Source organism: Leptosomus discolor, chromosome 4, assembly GCF_034619465.1.
Source record: "Leptosomus discolor isolate bLepDis1 chromosome 4, bLepDis1.hap2, whole genome shotgun sequence".
Classification (NCBI taxonomy): domain Eukaryota; kingdom Metazoa; phylum Chordata; class Aves; order Leptosomiformes; family Leptosomidae; genus Leptosomus; species Leptosomus discolor.
This window is the reverse complement of record NC_141394.1, coordinates 63,405,156-63,425,252: the sequence shown is the minus strand read 5'-3', so window position 1 is coordinate 63,425,252 and position 20,097 is coordinate 63,405,156. Positions and strand designations below refer to the sequence as shown.

The window sequence follows — 20,097 nt, the reverse complement described above, 5'->3', positions numbered from 1 at the left end:
CTTGAACCACACTATGTGGAATCCTTTTAACTGAGCATTTTGAATGTCATCTGCAAATGATATATTAAGTGGGCTTGGTTCCACCTACACAGCACACGAATCTAGAACAGTTGACAACTAAAACTCTACAGATTATGCGTCCCAGAGCCAGGTACAGGCCAGTTGGAAAACTTTATGGTAGTTCTCCATACTGAAGCAAGCTATTGAACTTCACCAGGATTACCCTGAGGAAGAAGATACCACAGACAAAGGTCAGCTTAATGCATAACGTGAATGAGAAACTCAATGCCGAAGGGCTTTATTCTGAATGCACCTTAATCATAAAAATACTTCAGATCACCCTCTTTATGGATCATTTAAAAATAATTTCCATAGGGTGCAGGGATTTCTTAGAAGGAATGACTCATGTTCAACTCTACTCAAGCCCCACACCTCAGGTTTCTCTCAGCTCATGCTATAGTTCCTGTCTCTCTTTTCCACTCAGACACAGAAAGTGCCTGTCCACAGATTCACTCCCCTCCTCATTACTCCTTTCACAACTTTGCTCACACCCTTCACTCCTGAAATTTCCCCCACTTCCAAGTAAGCTGTGTTATACCTTTACCCAACAGTTGCCATACTTACTTCAAAATGGTTTTTGCACTACTGCAGTCTTCGAATCGAATAGAGTAACCAACCTCCTGGCCCAGCATGACATCCATCTCATCAGCAACCCGCTGCGCCACGCTCATTGCGGCCACTCTCCTAGGCTGGGTACATGCTACTCCCCTCTTTGGTCCGGGTAACGAGCGCATGTAGTCAACACACCATTGAGGGATCTGTCAAGAATAAAATTCAGTTTTAAACACACTTCAAATGGCCAGATCTAATCTGCAGCCTTTGTACTGTATCAAATAAAGTTAGTTCTAATTCCACTGAGAAGTCAACTACATGCACAAAAATATCCAAAGCATGGAGCAGACAGACTAGTTAGCTGGACCCAATGCCACTAATAAAGTGCACTCACATTAATCTTGTACATGACTATCTTTGAAGTTACAAAGGAAACACATAGGTTCATAGTACATTTCAGCACTGTTAGATCAGAACCTTATACAGATATTTAGCAGCAGCCAACATGCTCCAAAGCAACCGAAATTAAAGTTAACACTAAGAATTTTGAGATCTGTAGCACAGTTAAGTTTTACGCTAAGTAAATTACATTTTGTGGCTTTAAAAACTAATGGTGATTAACACACTAAGCAAAAAGAATTATTTTAGTGATATAAAAATCAGCCAGGAATCACAACAAACAAAACTAACAAATAGTTTTGTTCATTTAGTTATTGTTCTTTCGAAATTTTATCAACCAGATATGAAACCCGTATGTTTTCCTTCCTATGTTAGTACTCATTTTATTTGTCAGTCAGCAGTTTTCCGTTCCTGTTAGGAATCTGGAAACAGTAAGAATCATTCAAAATAAGAAGCTTTATTCAGAAAAATTTCTAAAGTCAGTAACAGTTTGATGAAGACAGACTACTCTTAACGTGTTCTCAGTGTGACATTTTGAGGAGACATCTCCAGGCACAACTAGTTCCAAGCCTACATATCAAAAACTAAATCTACTCCTCCTTAGTAATTGCTTTTCAAGTATTCAAGTGTTAAAACTTCACATTTACAGAGAGGGGGGAAAAAAAAAAAACACCAAAAACCCACATTTTTACATTGCACCAATGAGAAGTAACAGGAAAAGCTGTATAGTCGAAACCAGGAAATTTTTTCTTCTACAATACCGTATTTTCACAGCAAAATGGATGTTAACAAACACTGAAACCTACCCACAAGCAGACAAGTGTAGATTGTAATGAAAAACTTTTTTTTTTAATTAGAGAACATACTTCCATTATAAATAAAAGCTGCAAAGTATCAAAATATGACAGGAGACTACAAGACTGCTGAGAAAAGGACTGTAGTTATGAAAACCCCATTCAAAACTAAAAATACTAGCAGCTAGTGAACACTGATAGCATGAACTTGAAATCCTATCCTGTAACACATACATGCTCCCCTAATACGCAGGGTAGAGAAAGCAATTTGCCTCGCAAGTCACTAATAAAAACTCAACTCTAAGCATATCAGGTCAAGCTTCTTGAGTTTAAACAGAGTAAGTCCTGAAATAAACTTTAAAACAGCAGGTCTGTTGGGCCACAGTAGCATGAAATAAAAACAATTTAGAAGTGGTTTTCCAGTAAACAGCAAAACCTACAGCATTGGTGTCAAATCAAAGAAAAGGGCCACACAGACTTCAATGTGTTAAGCTGATTTAGATGGCCACCAGAACACTTTTCATGTCTAGCTTTAAAAGACATACAAACACTAGGAAAAAGCACTGTGCCATACTACATTTTCTAGTTCAGTCATGACTTGGAACATACTGAACATTTCTTACAACTTGGTTCTTATAAAATGCAACATAAAGTTAACTCCACTGACACAAAAAAACCTAGATGTCACCAAAACCCTTGACTTTCCTTTAAAAAAGCCATTTTATCAGTATCAAAAGCATGAGGAATAGCTCTAGTTGGCATCTTTTAACCTCAAGGATTCCCTCAATTAAGAGAGATTTTCAAATATAAGCTCCATAAACATGAGGTAAGGACTACACATACAGCAGCCTCTAAGATCAAGGATAAATGCACTATTTCAAAGTCAAAGGAAAGTCCTGTTCTTAGAGGGATGCAGGGCAAGAGAGGGAAGAGCACTGTCTTTCTGGCTTTTCTAAGCCACTACAATTTACTGAAAACTTCCTCTGTTAAAGGTTATATGGTAAAATTCTCAGAATTTTCATTAGTTGAAAAGGCGTCAGACTTTTACCCATATCAATTTTCTTGTGGATTGCAAGGACAGCAGGAGATCAAGCTATATTCAGAACCACCTTGCTTCTGAACTTCACCTGCCAAAAAAACCTGCTGAAAAACGGCATCCCTTATGTTACGTCAACAAATATCCTACCCTATAAAGTTAAGAATCTCAAGTGAAAGCAGAGGCTACTCTACCATCTACAGAAGAAATTTAAATTTATTATACCAGCACCACATATGATCCCGTATTTAAAAAGGAGCGCACGCTGCAATTATAGCAAGCACTTAACCTTTCTAAGAGAAATTCAGCACACCCATTGCACCACTGAGCATATTATGAGAGTATTTAAAGAAAACAGTTAACTTAGAAGGTTACGTTTAAATTACAAATCAAGCCATTGCAAATACTAAGACTTGAAGTCTTGGCTTCCAATATACTTCTTCAGTGCTTTGTGTTTAAGTCTACGTGGAACAAGACTTTGAGAAAAGTTTCATCTTCTATTGTTTCCATTGTCAAAGCCAACCATTTACAAACCTGGATGCTGTACGAGACTAAAGGGAAAACACGTACATAAAATCAGGGAAGGGACTTGACAGGCAGCAGCTCACTCTCAAAAATACTCTTTTACTACTATATAGTCTTCCACTATCACCATGAGAGAGAAGACAATCATTTTGGAAAAACAATTCATCATATATTTCAAATAACATCAACTTCACACCAAGAAAAACAAGCATAAATAGTTCATGCACACCTTCAGTTTGAGCATTAGAGGGTTCCTTAACCACAGATAATTATTCATCCTGCTCTGATCAATGACTGTGAGAAAACAACCACCCCCCAACTGGTTTTAAGACAGCACTAGATCACAAAAAGGATGTGACGCTACCACATGCTAAATAAGGCTTTTGTTAAGTGGCAGCAGGATCATTTTCAGTGATACATTCCTACAGAGACACTCTCAGTTGTTCCAGAACATATCTGCAATCTCATAGAGAGAATTCAGAGGAAGCAGTGAAGCTTCCAACACAGCTTAAGTGCTTTTACCAGCTTAAATCCCCTTTTTAGGAAAGATTCCTTCAGTTTCTTAAGTCCTTTCAGAAAGTAAGGGGTAAAGTAGTAAGACAATTCAGGAAAAGCTTTATACCTGCGGAATGACATGATAATAAGATGTATTTGAAGTTTAAGCCATAGATATTAAGAACACACCCCCTTTGTTTAGACCTTCAAATTCTAGATCATGCAATGAGAGATCTTGTTTTCACATAGGTAAGTATAAATTTTTTTTACATGAATGTTCAGAATACTACCTCTTCCAAGTAACTACATAATCAAACTTTTCTGAAGAATTCTGTAAAATCCTGGTCTCAGCTTACGCATGTTAAAAAAGCAATACAGATCAGGCCATAAAGTAGCTTCCAAACAAGACACTGGTTTCTAAACTTTGTAGTAAGAAGGGCATAAAACTTCAAATATTTCAGGCACAGCTATAAAAGGTATCCAATGTACTACTATGTCCTTCACATTTTCTTGACATCCAAATTTTATTTTATGACTAAAAATTTATTTCTGTAAGACTTACTGTATGTTAGCTATAATCTATTTTACAAAATGACTAAAATATCCTTCAGTTTTTACTTTCTGCCTAGATAAAAGGAATTTATCGGGTTACTGAACAAAGAACTTTTTTACATCACTTTTCCACACAGATTTTAAACAGCAAACCAGAGGATGAAGTTTTGAGCAAGTTTGTTCTGCTATACACAGTGGTGTGCCTTATATCTTAGATCCTCCCTGTTTGCTGGTACCCCAAATCCTTCTTAAGGGTTAAGGACGCTCTGTAGATCCATTATCACTATTTTCAGTGCTAAGGAAGATTTTTAAAGCCATTAATCTACTAAAAAAAAAAATAACGTGACTAACTACAGCACTGGAAAGCTGTATGACCTCTGAGAAGTTTAAGCACCAAAGAAACACAAGTCTTACTCTCAATCACCAAAACACATGATCCAAACGCATCACGTCAGAATCTCATCTGACATTTCAACTCCCTTTAAGTTTGTATCTGCAGCAGTAAGTTTCATAAAACACTAACAAGTCTCTACTTCTGTAACATTTTTTCCTACTTTCCAGTTGCTATCTACACAAACAGCTGAATAAATTATTTGGAACAATCACCTCAGTTTGTGGACTAGTACACTTCTGTCTAGCCATTAAAATCACTTTATCTTTCTTTACCAAAAGGGTAAATACCAATCCTAAAGCCTCATAGAAGCAGGGGTCAGAAAACAGGACTGGATTGTGAAAGGGGGAGATGCTGAAAGATTCTGCTCACTTTTGTATTCATTAAGCAAATAAAACATTTATCAAGTTAGTTTTGCTCACAATCTGTGAGGATGTTCTTATACAATGGAATTACAGGAACGCTACAGTCTCACCTTTAAAAAACTGCAGTATTACATAGATAAGAACTCACCTGTGTTGTTTTACCAGACCCAGTCTCTCCGACCAGCACAAATGACTGATGCCTGATCAAAATATCCGTGAATCTCTCTTTATATTCCCAGACAGGAAGTTGTAGCCTTTTTTTCAGGATGTCATAATATCGTGGTGTATGTGGTAGATTTGTGAAAGGGTTAATACTGTGTGGAATCATTGCTGGTTTTATAGTTGGTAACCCAGCAGACGCATAATATGTAGAGTTAGATGTAGGTCGCAAATCTTTTTCCTTGTCCCTTTCTCTGTCACGATCTCTATCTCTGTCACGATCCCTGTCGCGATCTTTAGAACGGTCATCACGGTCCCTGTCCCGGTCCCGATCTTTCCTAAAATGAATTAAGAGACACAGCAGGAAATGAGATACTGGAATACTGAAATGCAGAGTAGGAATTTAAATACAACACATCTTTACAAGTATCTAGTACAAAGTGGATATAAACCAAATCTTTTAAAAAGCCTTACAAACAGCTACCTGGAAGGACAAGCATCAAAGAGAAACAGCGTATGATGCACGTTGAATATTAAATTTTACATGCTCATTGTACATGAGCACTGCCACAGCTCCTCTCACTACAGGCAATACTGAAGAAAGCCATGACATGAAGACAGTATCGTCTTAACCCTCTTCCCTTAATGACTACAAAGAATCAGCTGTACATTCTAGACATTTCTCATGGTTCTTCCCATCCCTACCTGCTGCAGCTGCAGAAAAATAAGAGAACACTAAATAGTCTTCTTGCCTACCTAGCAAGGGTACCACACTAACCCACAAAAACTAATTCAAGATGGTAAGTGAGCCCTGGAAGAAAAGTTTGATTTTAACATCCTGCAATTACCTTGTGGCTTTTTTCCTTCAAAGTCTTCCATACAATTCTAGCTCAATCAACTTTGATACTCAGGTTGTTGATTCTGAAACTTAGACTTAAAACCAGTCACTACAGTTCATAGAATCATTTAGGTCGCAAAAGATCCTCAGGATCATCAAGTCCAACTGCTAACCAAGCGCTATCATCTTCTCTAGTATCATCTCTTACCACACACTTAAAACAACCAGCATTTATACACTCCCATATGTTCCAAATATTGTCAAAGAAAAGTTCATTGAACTTGGGAAAGCAAAACAGTATTAATTTCACCGTAGTTATCCACTCAAATTTCAATCTCTGGCCTCAGTCTAAGTGGCAGTTCCTGATTTTGAAAATCCACGTAGTTGTTCTTACACATAATTTCACTGACCCTGCAAACACTGAAACATTTGCAAAGAAATCCCCAATTTGGCCCAAAGAACTATAGCTACATGCCTTTAATAAAAATCCCAAACTTACCCTAATTCAGCACTTTGAAATAAGCCCCAGGTTGCAAAAACACTCCATCACATTTCACACTAACGTAACTCAGAAGATTAGTGGCATCTCTACCTGCAAAACTGAGGATATCCTCAGCTTTAGCTTCTTTTGTGTATTATGTTAAATGAAATCCACTCCAAAAAGGCAAAACAACAAACTAAGTCAACATCAGTTTTAGAGTAAATGTGCATATGAACTTTTAGGAGTAGTCATCAGGGGAAAGCAGAACCTCTCCCTCTTCTTTACCAGCACTTCGGCATGCCTGAAGGAAAAAGTAGGGAGCATTTCTAAAGAAAACTGTTGGCCAACACTCCTCTCCATAGCTTTTTTTTTTTCCTAACATGCAGCTTGCATTCAAATGAAGTAATAAGCAAATTCCTACCTACAGAGAAGATGAAGTAACCCAGATTATAATCAGTACTGATTCTATAAATTTTAATTCAGAATGTGCTGCACATTGGACACAACCACCACTCTTGTTCTTGTATAAATTAATGCAATCTATGCAGCCTGTACTTTTTTCCCCTCAATACTTCAACATATTATGGCTTCAGGGGTTGTTGCAGTAAGTTTTTTTAACACTTCTTTTAGCACATACACATTGAAAATAAAGGATTTTTACAAAACATACTGTTTTCTGTCACTTAACTCAGTTGTATACAGATCTTCCTAAGTTTGGGCACCAAATTGTCTGAAAATTAAGGCCCTTTTAGATCATTTGCTTGAATCTGAGATGCCATAGTTTCAACACTACTTCTAACACAGTCAAATATTGTACAAGCTAGAAATTACTGTAAAATGGCAGGCAAATATTGCAGAACGCAGTAAGTTCATATTCTCCAATATGGAAAAGTTACTCTTGTTACACACTGAAGGAACTAGACTCCATTATGCTACTCTTAATGGTGGAAGAGTCTAACAGCATGCATCAGACAGGAATAAAGCTTCGGACTTGTAGTTAATAAGCTATTCACAATCAGGTTTTTAAATATCTGCAGGTATTGGGATAAACAAGTGCCTGGTCAGACGGTAACATCATTAAAAGAAAAGGAAATAAAGGTATAGAAGCAATTTAAGAATGGGTAAAATGCAACAACCTGGTAACAGCACACACTTCACTGAAGGGAAGAGCAAGACACACTACTAATGGGGGGGTTAGTTTGGTTTTTAGTGGCAGTGTGTGTGTGCTTCTGAAGGATTTTTATTCTTCATTAGTATCTAGTCAAAGTGTAAAAAAACCACACCAATAAACAAACTATTCCATAACCATTTACTTACACAGTACCATGTCAGAAGTTTCTACACTGCAGACCATCAAGTGTACCCTTAGGTATGCTTCAGCCTCACGTAAGCCAGCGCTACAGCTAAAACGAACAGACCCCCACTGTCGCCAACCCTTCCTGTGTGTCGGTAGAAGCATTTCAACAGCCTTGTGCATTTCAACAAGCCCCCCCTAGACCCCCTCCACCAACGTTAATGCTAACCCAGATCAATTCTCCAAACTAGTCTCTCAAACACTCACTTGCAGCACAAGGGAGAGGGCAGCACTGCCTTCTTCTGCGTTGGCAGCGATTTGCGTGGGCTTAAAGCATAGATAAAAATACAACCTCAAGAACAAGACGGTGGATTAAATGGACTACATATACCATCCAGAGTGGAAAGTCCTGTTAATCCCCCATTTCTCATTTTCTTCATTGAACTCTTACAGCTGTTTAATCGCACAAATAAGAAAACAAACGTATCAAGTTCTACCTACATTTCAGAAGTAAAATAACTACTTACAGGTTAATCAAGAGAGTTGTCTCTCTGGTTTTAAAAAAGAAAGAAGCAGGAGCAACCAGATCTCAGCATAGAAAAAACACAACATGCCCTCAAAATCACTCTCTAATACTTACCATTTTGGAGCAGCACTTTTTTTCCCCCCTAAAAATGTTTCCCAGCCTCCCATTACTACTGAAACTTAGCAGACACATCCAGACTCCTTTGGTCAACATTCCTCAACAAGAGAGGAATGACAGTTATGCTGCCATATGAATTTACTAAACTTTCTAAAACTGCAACTGGGCAGTTAATTTGTAAACTGTCGCATTTAAGTTACTTTTCATTACTGCACAGAGAAAACCAATCTCAAACCCAGAAATGAACACTAAAAGAATCATAATTTAATCGAATTTGTCTTGTGCCTGAATCCCATAACGGCCTCTACAATCAGAAGGGGTTTAGGTTTTCTTCTTTGTTTTTCAAGTGAATTAGTCTGGTCTGCTATCTGCTTTCACTTCCTTATGTCCACACATACATAATATACACACACACCAGTGTTTTTTCTCCATTACTAGACATGTCAATAGTTGATGCAAAAAAGCCAATGCAGCTAAAGAAAAATTTCTGTTCTATACATAAAAAAGCAGAATTTGTCTGAATGATACATCCCACTAACACAGTAACCGTGAAGTTACACAACAACAACTGAAGTTGGAAAAAAATTAACAGATTTTAAATAGCACGTATGCAATTCACATAAACACTACAACCAAAAACCTTCCATACAACTCCCATTTTTCAAAAAATGTTTCTACTCCATAGATGATACTTCAAGACTGGAAGAAAACAGATGTTGTGCCAATGCTTAAGGCTACACCAACAATCACAGGCCTGTTGGCCTGGCATCATTGCCACGTAGAGCGACACATACCAATGCAGGCCTCGATTAAACAGGAACTAAAAAAATACAGGGTAACTTGATACAACTTTCATATTTAGTCAGGTGGTCCAGTTTGACTGCAAGATAAACTACTATTCTGCATGTGAAGTGGTAACGATCCAAGGAGCTAATTCATCTTAATCCAGCTCCAAAACCAACTAAATTGCATAAGGGCACTCTCAGCACAGAGGAAGACATGTACACGCACACTACTAACAAGAATCTTTCTGTGCATCTTCCTTACAGCCTTCCATAAGCTGTAAAACCAAACTACCCTAAAATAAACTGAGACAATGTAACATTGCACTACATGAACTAAGATTTCAAGTAATATTAGAAACAATCACGCTCAACAATTTTGTTTACAGTGACTTGTTCTCAGTCCTATTCCATTTAATACTTTTATTGGCAGAGGAGGAGGGGACAAAGAAGGGGCGTAAGACGAGCACTTATATAGTTTTTAAGTGCCATAAAGCTCAAAGGGTTCCGGTTAAAAAGTTTTACCACTGATGGGAACTCATTACAGTATATACAAAATATGACTAAAAGTTCAGAATGACAGCAGATAATCAGTAAAAACAATGCCAAATAAAACCATATCAAAACTATAAACCCACCAACATACAAACAAGGAAATACTGACCTGTAACCATCTTTACAACCAACTGTAACAGTTGTACCACATTTAAATAATGCTCGGTTTTGGCACAACCATTTCAAAATTTTACAAGTATCTCCACTTATAAAAAAAAGCTGCATACGTACAACTTTTCTGTATACACACAAGAGCTATTTCAACTTCTGGCAAATCACACAAAAAATGTATTAAGGAAGATAAATAGCTCAATACCTGTATTTATAAAAATAAGATTCTAGTGATCCTACATAGAGGAAATAGATGTTCAATAATGAACATTCACTTTTGTTTTGCATAGAAAAATGCATCAGCCTCTAGGAGCTAAAAACTGAAGCTATACAACCTCACTTTAAAAAAAAAAAAGGGCAAGTTTTGCAAGGACTGTTTATCAGTGAACACTACTGCTACGGTAGACTTTTAGTTCCCGCAAGCTTTGAGAACAAGATTAAGTATTTCTCTTAGACAAATACTGTAGTCCAAAACAATGCTGGTGGACTTTAGAAATGGATTCATTCACGGAAGTCTTTTGTACTCCATCAAAAGACTACATAAACATTGTATTTGTGTTCCTTTAGACTTCAAAAATTTAAAGAGCCGCCCACCTTCTCCCCCCCCGTCCAAATAGAGGCTAAGAGATTATGCAGAGAAGGCTCTAAAACAACTGCATACAGTAAACAGCACTAGTACATCGTCTGTGTTCCTGCAATTTCAATATCCTTAATGAAAATCTACTACAGCTTGCGCAGCACAGTCCTAAAACCTTAACCTTTTCACAACTAAGTGAAAAATACAATCTCTCCCCTGACCCCTATCCCAAAACCCACCTCACCATCGATTCTTACTTCAAGCCAAGAATATCCCTGCCGGTTACTGAGTGAAAGACCTTAACAAAGGAATAACGTTCCTACCAGGACAAGAACTAATTATACAGGCGGAACAAACTTCATGCTGACCTCTAGGACTACATTTGCCAGGCTGGAAGAGAAGAAAACAAACAAAACTCGGGGAAAAAAAAAAAAAAAAGGCATAAAGAACGAGAAGAGCTGCAGACAAAGCCGGGCGCGGGGGAGTGGGCCTGGCAGTGCGCCGCCCCCGGCTCCGCCGCGACGGGAGACCAGCCCAGCTCGCCCAAGCGGCTGGGCCGGCGGCTTCCTCCCCTTCCCCCTCCCAACACCGCCCCACGAGGCTCTCCCCGCCCGCTCCCTGCTGCCGCCATCCACCTCCTCTGCCCCCACCGAGGGGCCCGGCCCCGGCAGAAAGGCCGATCCCAGGCCTAGGCCTGGCGCTCTAGGAAGCCGCCGAGGCTCCTGGGCCTGCCCAACCGAGAAGGCGGCGCCGCTGGGGGCTCGCCACGCTGCTTCGGCCGCCGCAACCCTCTCCCTTCCACCCCGCGTGGCGGCCGCCCCCTTCCCCGGGGAGGCCCAGCCCCGAGAGGAGCGGCCGGAGCCCAGGATGGGGAGAGGATTGCGCGGGCGCCGCTGTGACACCCCACCCGCCACAGGCCGCGCTCCCCAGGCCGGGCCGCACCGCCCCTTACCCGTCGGTGCTGCGTTTCTTGCTGGAGCTGTAATCGTCCCCCAGGTCGAGGCGGTGACGCTTGGACATGGCGGCGGGCGGGGCGGCGAGCAGCCGCTGGATGCGGCGGCGGCGGGCGGGCGGGCCGGGTGCGGCGGGGCGCGCTCTCCGCTCCTCGGGCGGCGGCAACGGCAGCGGCGCCGCGAGGCCAGGCACAGCGACTAAAATGGCGGCCGGAAGGAAGCGCCGGGCCTGCGCGAGACGCTGGCGCGCGCGCGCGCGGCAGGGTGAGGGAGGGGAAAAAAGGTGGGGAGGGAGAGTGAGAGCGTGGGCGCGCGCGGGTCCGCTGCCCAAAGCCTTCCCTCGGCGCGCGCCCAACGGCCGGCCCCGCCCCGCCCCGCGCTCTTCATGGCCCGCGCGGGGCCCGCCATGATGGCGGCGGGGAGGCGCGGGGTGGCTGAGGAGGGGCCGCGCAGGGCGGTGCGGCGGCGGGCCGGGGTAGCCTTGCTGGGCCTGGCAGCCTCGCCACTACCAGAAAAAACCCCTTCCCGCAGCCCTTTCTGTTCGCCTGCGTGCGCTGCAGCGGGAGTTTCCACAGAGAAGGTTGAAACCAGGACAACTCTCTTGGTAAACCTCTATATTAGGCTGTCACAGGCTTCCCTGGGGATGTTAACCTTGCGCGCGGTAAGAGGCAATCTTTCAGAAGTCACCTGTAGCAGCAGAAGTACTAGAAAACCGGGGACATTAAAGTTACACGCTGTAAAGCACGTATGGCCTTTAACTACTCCAGTGTCAACAATAGGTGTTCATGGCAGTGTGTTTCACGAGGAAAAACTTTAAACTGTCGCTCAAAGAGCCAGAAACACAGTTACTAGTTTTTGCCAGTTTCACTTGCAGTTTGTTGGCTGTGTCTATGTGAGATTACCAGTACAAGGGAAGCCTGTGTTCGTAACACAAACTCTGTTAGCTCTACTGCATTGAAGTTGTTTAAGCTTGAGCTACAATGGCAGTAATGCAATTCCTGAAGTGAAACAAGGCATGTGACTTAAAGTGCCATTTCCTCACTATGGTTAGGTTTTGGTTGAACAGTTATAGCTGTAATTAGTTATTTTTCACACTTCCAGCCAGCGTAACTGCCAGCAGAAGTCAGCAAGTTTAAGCCTGGTCCAGAAGAGTTGGTACTCAGAGTTGTTTCTTGTGCCCCTGAGCCGTTTCCCCATTCCCTGGGTTAACCATCCGCACGAGCAGCACTTGTCCTCTAACTGAAGGCACAGGGGAGCCTGGGCAGGAGAAGATGAAGTCAGGCAGACAATGAGATGCTTCTAATGACCGTGTCTTTAGGTCAGAAGCACGCTTAGTTCTTGCTGAACTACCTGTGCTCTCGCATGACAAACTACTGCAGCCATTTCTGCTCCTTCCCAGCACTAAGCCTCAGCAGCTGCCTCGCCTTCCAGTGCAGTCACTTGATACTTCAGCAGAGCTCATAAAAGCCCATCTCCAAGAGCTTCTGGAAAGACAAGAGGCAGCACCGTTCTTCATGCTTCTGACAGCTATTTGGAGAACATCGACCATTAGACATTCTGTTCTTTATTCCTCCCCTCTCTGTTTCCAGTCTATTTCATGTTCCTTCAGCACCACTGCAGTGATTTAAATTCATACCATAGACAAGTAATGTTGAGGTAGAAATTAAAAGCACTACCATCATATCTGTACCTCTGTTCATCTAGGTGCGTGTGTTGAAAAATATGCAGTTCGCAAGGCTTGCTCCCCGTCACTCTTCACAGCCCTTCTGCCAGAGGTTGCCACAACCTCAGCTCAGCTACTTGAATAAGCGTTCACTCCCTAAGCATTTTGGTCAAAGGAATTGAGTTAGTTCCGATTTTTTGTTAACTCTACCTGACTGTGAGAGCAAGGGAGCATTCACATAAATGGCTCAGCTAACAAATACGGAAGTGGTCGGAAAAGATCATCTGTTAGCAGTGACCTGTTCCACGAGTACAGCCAGCTCAGCAAGTGGGTGTCTGCCTGTGGCTTCATGTTCCAAAGAATTTCTGGGATTACATCATTATAACTGCTAAAATATTTCATGCAGACATGTCCTTAGAGTATGTTCTTTGATAGAAGAGCATTCCTGTCCCTGATTTTAGATAATATAACAAAATTGCACCCACAGCTCAACTGGAGGTCTAGACACTAGTGTAAAAAAAATAACATTATTCTGCTTATAGTTATCAACTGAAATAAATATTCCTGGAAAACTGGATTTTGAGTTTTTCCTGTGAAGCTGGAAGTAATTTATCAAATCATATTACAAAAAACACTGGAATATCTATGTCAGGATAAGTGTTACAACGTCTCTCTATCCCAAATATCAAGCTTATTTTTTGTGACGCTGTGGTAGTACACACAGAGCTGTGCTCACAGAATGCAGCTAAGGGAAGACTTTCTACACATCTCCTCAAGTGGATTTTAAATGTTGTCTTAAAAGCAAATGGTTATTGAAATAAAGTGTTTGAATAGCACACATTTAGCGTCTCAGAGAAGGGAGAGAAAAAAAATAGCAGCTAGGTCTCCCTGGAAAGTGGGAAAACAGGGGAAGAAGATAAAAACATTACATGCATTAGTTGGGGTGAGCAGGTACTGCTGTGTGGTTCTCGGAAGGCAGCAACTGTGCAGCAACGGGAGCCTGGCGAGCTGTGCAGCTACACATTCCAGACCTTGGTTGCTCCTCCCTATGCACAGCAGCATAAAGCTACTAATGGGCTTGTTCCAGGTTACCACACGGCCAGCACCAGGGAAGTTTCTGCTTTAGAAGGTAAGAAAAAAGGAGCAGATATCTCAGCAGGTAAAAGATCTTAGGCTGTGCCTCAGCTACGAATACAAAAAGGAGGGAAGAAGGTTGTATGTTTGTTGGGGTGAGCAGCTACTTGAGCGCTAGCTATGCCCCAGACTGATATCCCACGTACTCGTTCACTCTGTTAACAATACTTTGCAAACTCCTGAACTCATCCTCCACCCAACTGTTCTTTGAGCTATACGACTGCGTAATAAATGATCTGGACCCATCCCGAAGAGTTTACAATGACAGGCCTTCCTCCTGCAAGCACACACATGCCATATTTTGCTAATGCAAATAATCCTTTTAACTTCAAAGGGATTACTAAGAATGGCAAAACTAAGCATGTAGGTAAGTGTTTGCAGGATCACAGCCTAAATATAAGATGAGACAAGAGAAAAAAAGATTGGTAAGCACAAATTGACATAATGACAAAGTGATAAGCATTACATTAAAAGCCTAAAGGATGAAAGGAAAGTGTGAAATAGAGCATATTTAAGCATATTTTCTGCCTTTTCAAAGGCGTTTGTTAAATAAGAGGTTTTTATATCCCACCCCCATGTCTTTTATATCCACCTATAAAAATGAAAATCTTAGATTACTGAAACAGGAGACATTCATATGAGTCGCCATTTGACTATCTACCCTTCTACTCTCCATTTCTTACCCTAGTTTTAAAAAGTACACTCATTGGTATCAAAATCCTCTTAGCCAATTTCCAGTGAATATTTCTTTGCTTTTGGTATGGGTGTAATCCTTAATACGCTATTTGGGTTGAAAGGAGCATTAACATTTAAAAATGAAACAATGACTTAGGAGAATAACATTATCTCTAAAATATGATTTTTTTTCGTTCTGATTGTGCCTTGCCTTCTCCCCAAAACAATCAACTTGCATCTCAGACAAGTTATAGTTCAAAGACATACCCTGGATCAGGTGAGGTTGCTGACAGGGAATCACAGTAGGGTATTATTGGCTGTAGCTCATTGCTTCACCCCTTTGCTTTGCCAAATCTATAAAATAGGGCAGAAAAATTAGATCCACTCAGTCTTGCATCTTAGTTGAAACACACCTTCTTCGCTGGCTTAAGCTAAAACAGGGGATAAGGCAGTGAAACTACTGCTGCCACAATGGAAGCCATAATAGTGAGCAGAGTTGTAAGACAGGCAGCTAGGAGAGGTTAAATCTGCTAAAGCTTGTGTGTTAGAGCCCTAAAGCCTTTATAGTACATATTTCTTTTATGGCTGGCTGGCTTGCAGTGGACCCTAAGCTACAGTCTATACGCTCCCAGTGCTATGGCCACACTTGTGCTGCCAGTATCTTTTTTTAATAGCTTGCTTTTTAATAACAGGTCTAACTCCTATTTCTTGTAAATCTAAAACCCATGATATTAAATAATTTCCTGCAAACTACTTAAAAAATATCAAAACAAAGTATGTGTGATAATCATTGCAATCACTGTTTTAAAATTTTATATCTATCTCTCTATCTCTCTATAAATGGGTAATACCCTTCAAAAATTACACAGTAGCCTTAAATGCAAGCTCTCATTCTATCCTCCCCCACCAAGCCCATGTGGATAAATGGGTATTAGCCTCATGTTCTGTCATATCATCAGAGAAAGAATACTTGAGACAAGAACCCACAATCAGAGTGTGTTTAAAAATGTCAGACTTCCACATTTTTCAAATTTAAAAATATGAAGATGAATACATGAACTGATCTCAATTTCTGCAGTGAAGAAAAGAGGCAGCTTCTCTGTAATTATAGAAGCTAAACTTTGCAACACTTCAAATATATATAAATCAACACTTTGAATTGCTCTGGGAAGTACGCTGTAGGAAGCCAGCATGGCAACAGCAGTATTGCCATGACAGCAAACTTTATCAGCCATACAGAGACTACCTGAATTTTGTGAATGGTTGTGAAGTGTTATCCCATATAGAACACATCATTGTAACTGAGTCTGGAGGTCAGAAAGGCCTGAATGATTTTGGTGAAGTTTCATAAAGAAGAGAGAGACTGCAGTTTTCGTACCTACAAGAATATTAATCAGAGCGACAAATCACTTCTTAAAACAAACCCCTTTCTCTAGAAGGAAATACATGGTTGTAGACAACCAGCTGCTGTTCTGAGCCTCTCAGTCACCTGCTAAGGTCTTACGATCACCTTCAGTCCACTCAGAGAAACCTTGCAAGAGCAGGTATTCGTTATTTGAATATAAATTGAAGAAATAGCGTAAATGCAAAACATCACCCCTGAGTAAATTAGGTTACACATCCGATTTACGTTCTTTAGACACGGAATTCATTGTTCTCGTAACTTCCAGGCCTTCATGGTTAAAGCAGCATTGTTTTAATACCTTCCACATTCAGCGACATCTGAAACCACCGGCTAATATGCTGTATGTGAAGGCAGTTTATCTTTTAAGCTCCTTACAATCTAACTGCTTTCTATGCCAAATCTGAAATCTTGTGAGAAGCTCCCTAAATGTAAGGTGTTTTTAGGGAGTAGTAACTGTTTCATAGCGATTTGTTTAAAGCCAGAGAAGACCACAATTTCAAGCTTCATTTGATCTTGTGCTAGAATATTGGAAGAAGAACAAATGCAAGTTTTTCAGTTAGCACTTCTTCTGTGAAGCTCTGATTCTTTCTTGCATTTTCTTTGCAAAGTTTTCACATCAGCAGAAGAAAAAAAACATACTACATTGGTATATGTTTTTCATTCCTTTTTTTATTGAGCACAATCATCTCTTATTCACCATTGCATTAGCTCCTTAAGACTTTTTTTTTTTTAGAGTCCTTTCTTTAATACAATCTGTAAAACATTCATATTCATGCCTATGATTAGGCATGCTGGGTCTACCAGTGGTACACCTTCACTCTGAGTATCTGCTTAAGTATTAGGAAATTTATTTGCTTGGTTTCTGCTATCTATATAAAGCATACACAGTTTCAACAAGCTAAGACTACAAAAAAGCTAGTGAGCACTGAAATAGGTGATCTAATAACCTCCACCTCATGTGCTACTAACATCTAAAGTGGTAAATACTAATCCTTATCTTAATAATAACTTCCAGACTACATAACAAAAGAATGGAAGTAGAAAATTATACACACTAAAAATCCATCATATCCTATAAATAGTTTGTAACAAACCATAAACATTAGCAATCATAGCATGCCCAGCTAGGCCAAATTTTTTAACAAATGGCCTTCCTTATTCTTTCCCCAGATGATCAAAATTTCTCCTCCCAACTGTGTTACAAGCCCACTTGCAGAAAAATTCCAAGCAGCCAATGAAAACACTGAAAGTGGATTTAAACTTCTGCAGCTGTGTAACCTCCCTCTTGACAACTTATTACCATAAAGCCCCAGCCTTGGAGAAGTGAGGTTAGTTGTTGGTGTGTGTCATTCTACCCCGTCACAGCTGGGAGTAACAACCTCAGTATAATCTGAAAACCAGTATGAGTCCTAAAGGACCTGAAAGAAGATACTGGCTGAGTTTTGGGTGGGGTTTCTTTTGGGCAGTGGGGATTAATGCACTATGATATTACCTTGCATACCCTGTGATGATATCCTTCTCTCTAATGAGCAAGTCTCCAAAGGGAAATGAGAGGGTGCTGCTGGAGTGGCTCCTTCTTGTAAAAACAAAAGAACCGACACAATACTGTGATGAGCAACTTGTCTCCCAGCTGAAAACAAGGAGAATGCTATACTTGCAGCATTGTTAAAAATTGTAACAGCCATATCTAAGTTGATATAAAGAACTGTCTCATGTACCCTTAGGCTCATTTTTGTATTTAGAGTATTGGTGACCTTGTCTTCTATGGAATTCTGTCTTTGGAAAGGTGAGCCATATATATAGCCTCTTTCTTGTCTTATAACTAGGCCTGCCATAGGCACAGAGGATAGTTGATCTATACGTATGCAGGTTGGATTTATTGTGTAAGTCCTGCTTTCTGCCCAGGTCTGGAAAGTGCTGGGAAAGAGGATGGTGAGGAGCATCCTGTTTGCTGTAGTCTTGCTCAGAATTTTTGGACCCGAACTGCAAAGCAAACTTGTTCTGAAGGCAGCAGCTTGTTTTCAGGCTTCGTTTTCTTGGGCCCCATCTTGCATCATGCAGTGCACATTTCCTTGTTGTAAGAGAGGCCTCCGGAAAAGAAGATGGCTGGGACTCATCTGTGTTTGTTAGGTGTTATGCAGCCTGCATAGCCTAAATAAAGCAATGCTGCTTCAAACTTCTTTTTGTCTTCTGTGAATGTGTGATACTTAGCATTGTGTTTAGTATTTTCACGTGCTACATGAATGTGTAATACTACTATTATAGCGGTACTGTACAGTAATAATTACAGTAATAGCTGTAATACTACTATAATAAGAAGGGAGGCAGAATTAAGATTATCACAGGTAAAGAAGTACTGTCTTCTGCAATTTTAACATTTTTTGAAGTACCTTCTGCCTATGCAATGGTACCTGAAATATGTAACACACAGCCCGGTCTTATGTCATATTTAACACGCAGCAAATATTTCCATGGGACTAAATGAGGTTTTTCAAGATTGTGCTGCAGCGCTACCTAAGCTGTTCCTGGCCTTCCTAATCCTGACTGCTCAGTCCCATCTCTGCAGTACCCTCTCCCTCGCTGTGGCATGGTTGTTTGGATAGTCCTGCAGTGCATCAGGCTGTGAAACCAATACGGTGAAAAAAATAGCCTGGCAAAAACAATGTAAAAGCAGTTTCTTACCCTGTTTGGTTTCCCAAGAAGGACAACAGATGGAGTAGCATGGGGACACAGACAAGCAACCGCAGATAGGACACTGTCAGCTGCCAGATCACCTGAAAAAAAATCCATGACATACTGGCCTGACACTGCTCATAGTGAATAAAGTTTGGTACTTGAATATGTCTACGGAGGATCAGGACCAGAGAATTGTGTATTTTCTTGTAAAAGCTATTTTTAATATGCATTTTTTTCATACCAGATGACTGATCCTACATTAAAGTGACATCCTGATTGATTTGGATACATTTACATGAATAATATTAGCTGTTCTTAGAAAAACACTTATTCAGCTTTTTTTTCAGAAGCATTCAGATACTTGACATTAGCTTTATTTTTCCATAGATTCTAGTGGAAAATTGGAGCAATTTTATAGGGGAGAATCCTAGAGAATTTTCTTTCCGTTAAAAGAAGGCAGTGCTGCTTGTCACCTTGTGTGGGGGAGTGATAGGGTAACAACTGAATCTTCAGTACAAATATTCTCTGGAAAGCATTCATATTCTATGAAAAGCTTGTAGTGCCCTACAGTGAAGGATGTTGGTCTGGAGGAACAGTAAAGTAGGAAAAAACATTTCAAGTCCTCCAAGACACAGCTGAAACACCGTGGGCCTTGTAGAGGATGTTAAATCAAATGAGACATTTACGTGGTCATCTCTTTAACACTGTATCTATTTGGGCACTTAAAAATAAATTTAAAATAACCAGAACAAGACTTGAGCAGCTCTGCTGCCTGTCTGTTGCTAGACATTCACACAACAGAAAGGTCTAATATCCCTCCTACACATCCTTTAATTCTAAAGTTCTCCCATAAGTGTAGTTCTTATAAGCTTTCTGATCTGCTTTTGTCAAATAAGCCACATTAACAAAGAGCTGATTTTTGGACTGTTTTAAGTTAACCTTTCTCATTTGGACAGAAATGAGTTAGGGAGCACTTACATAA

The 20,097-nt window shown here is 40.5% G+C and overlaps 1 protein-coding gene across 1 annotated transcript in view; it reads right to left on the bottom strand.

Moving 5' to 3' along the window:
• The window catches only part of DHX15 (DEAH-box helicase 15), a 47,915-nt gene extending 36,286 nt beyond the window's left edge, over window positions 1–11,629 (bottom strand). The window contains exons 1-3 of the mRNA XM_086464660.1: window positions 11,562–11,629; window positions 5,318–5,666; window positions 625–818 (exon numbers count right to left, since the gene is read on the bottom strand). Coding sequence (XP_086320786.1) covers window positions 625–818; window positions 5,318–5,666; window positions 11,562–11,629 — 611 coding nt within the window. The remainder of the gene's footprint in view (window positions 1–624; window positions 819–5,317; window positions 5,667–11,561) is intronic.
• Between the last annotated feature and the right edge of the window lie 8,468 nt (window positions 11,630–20,097).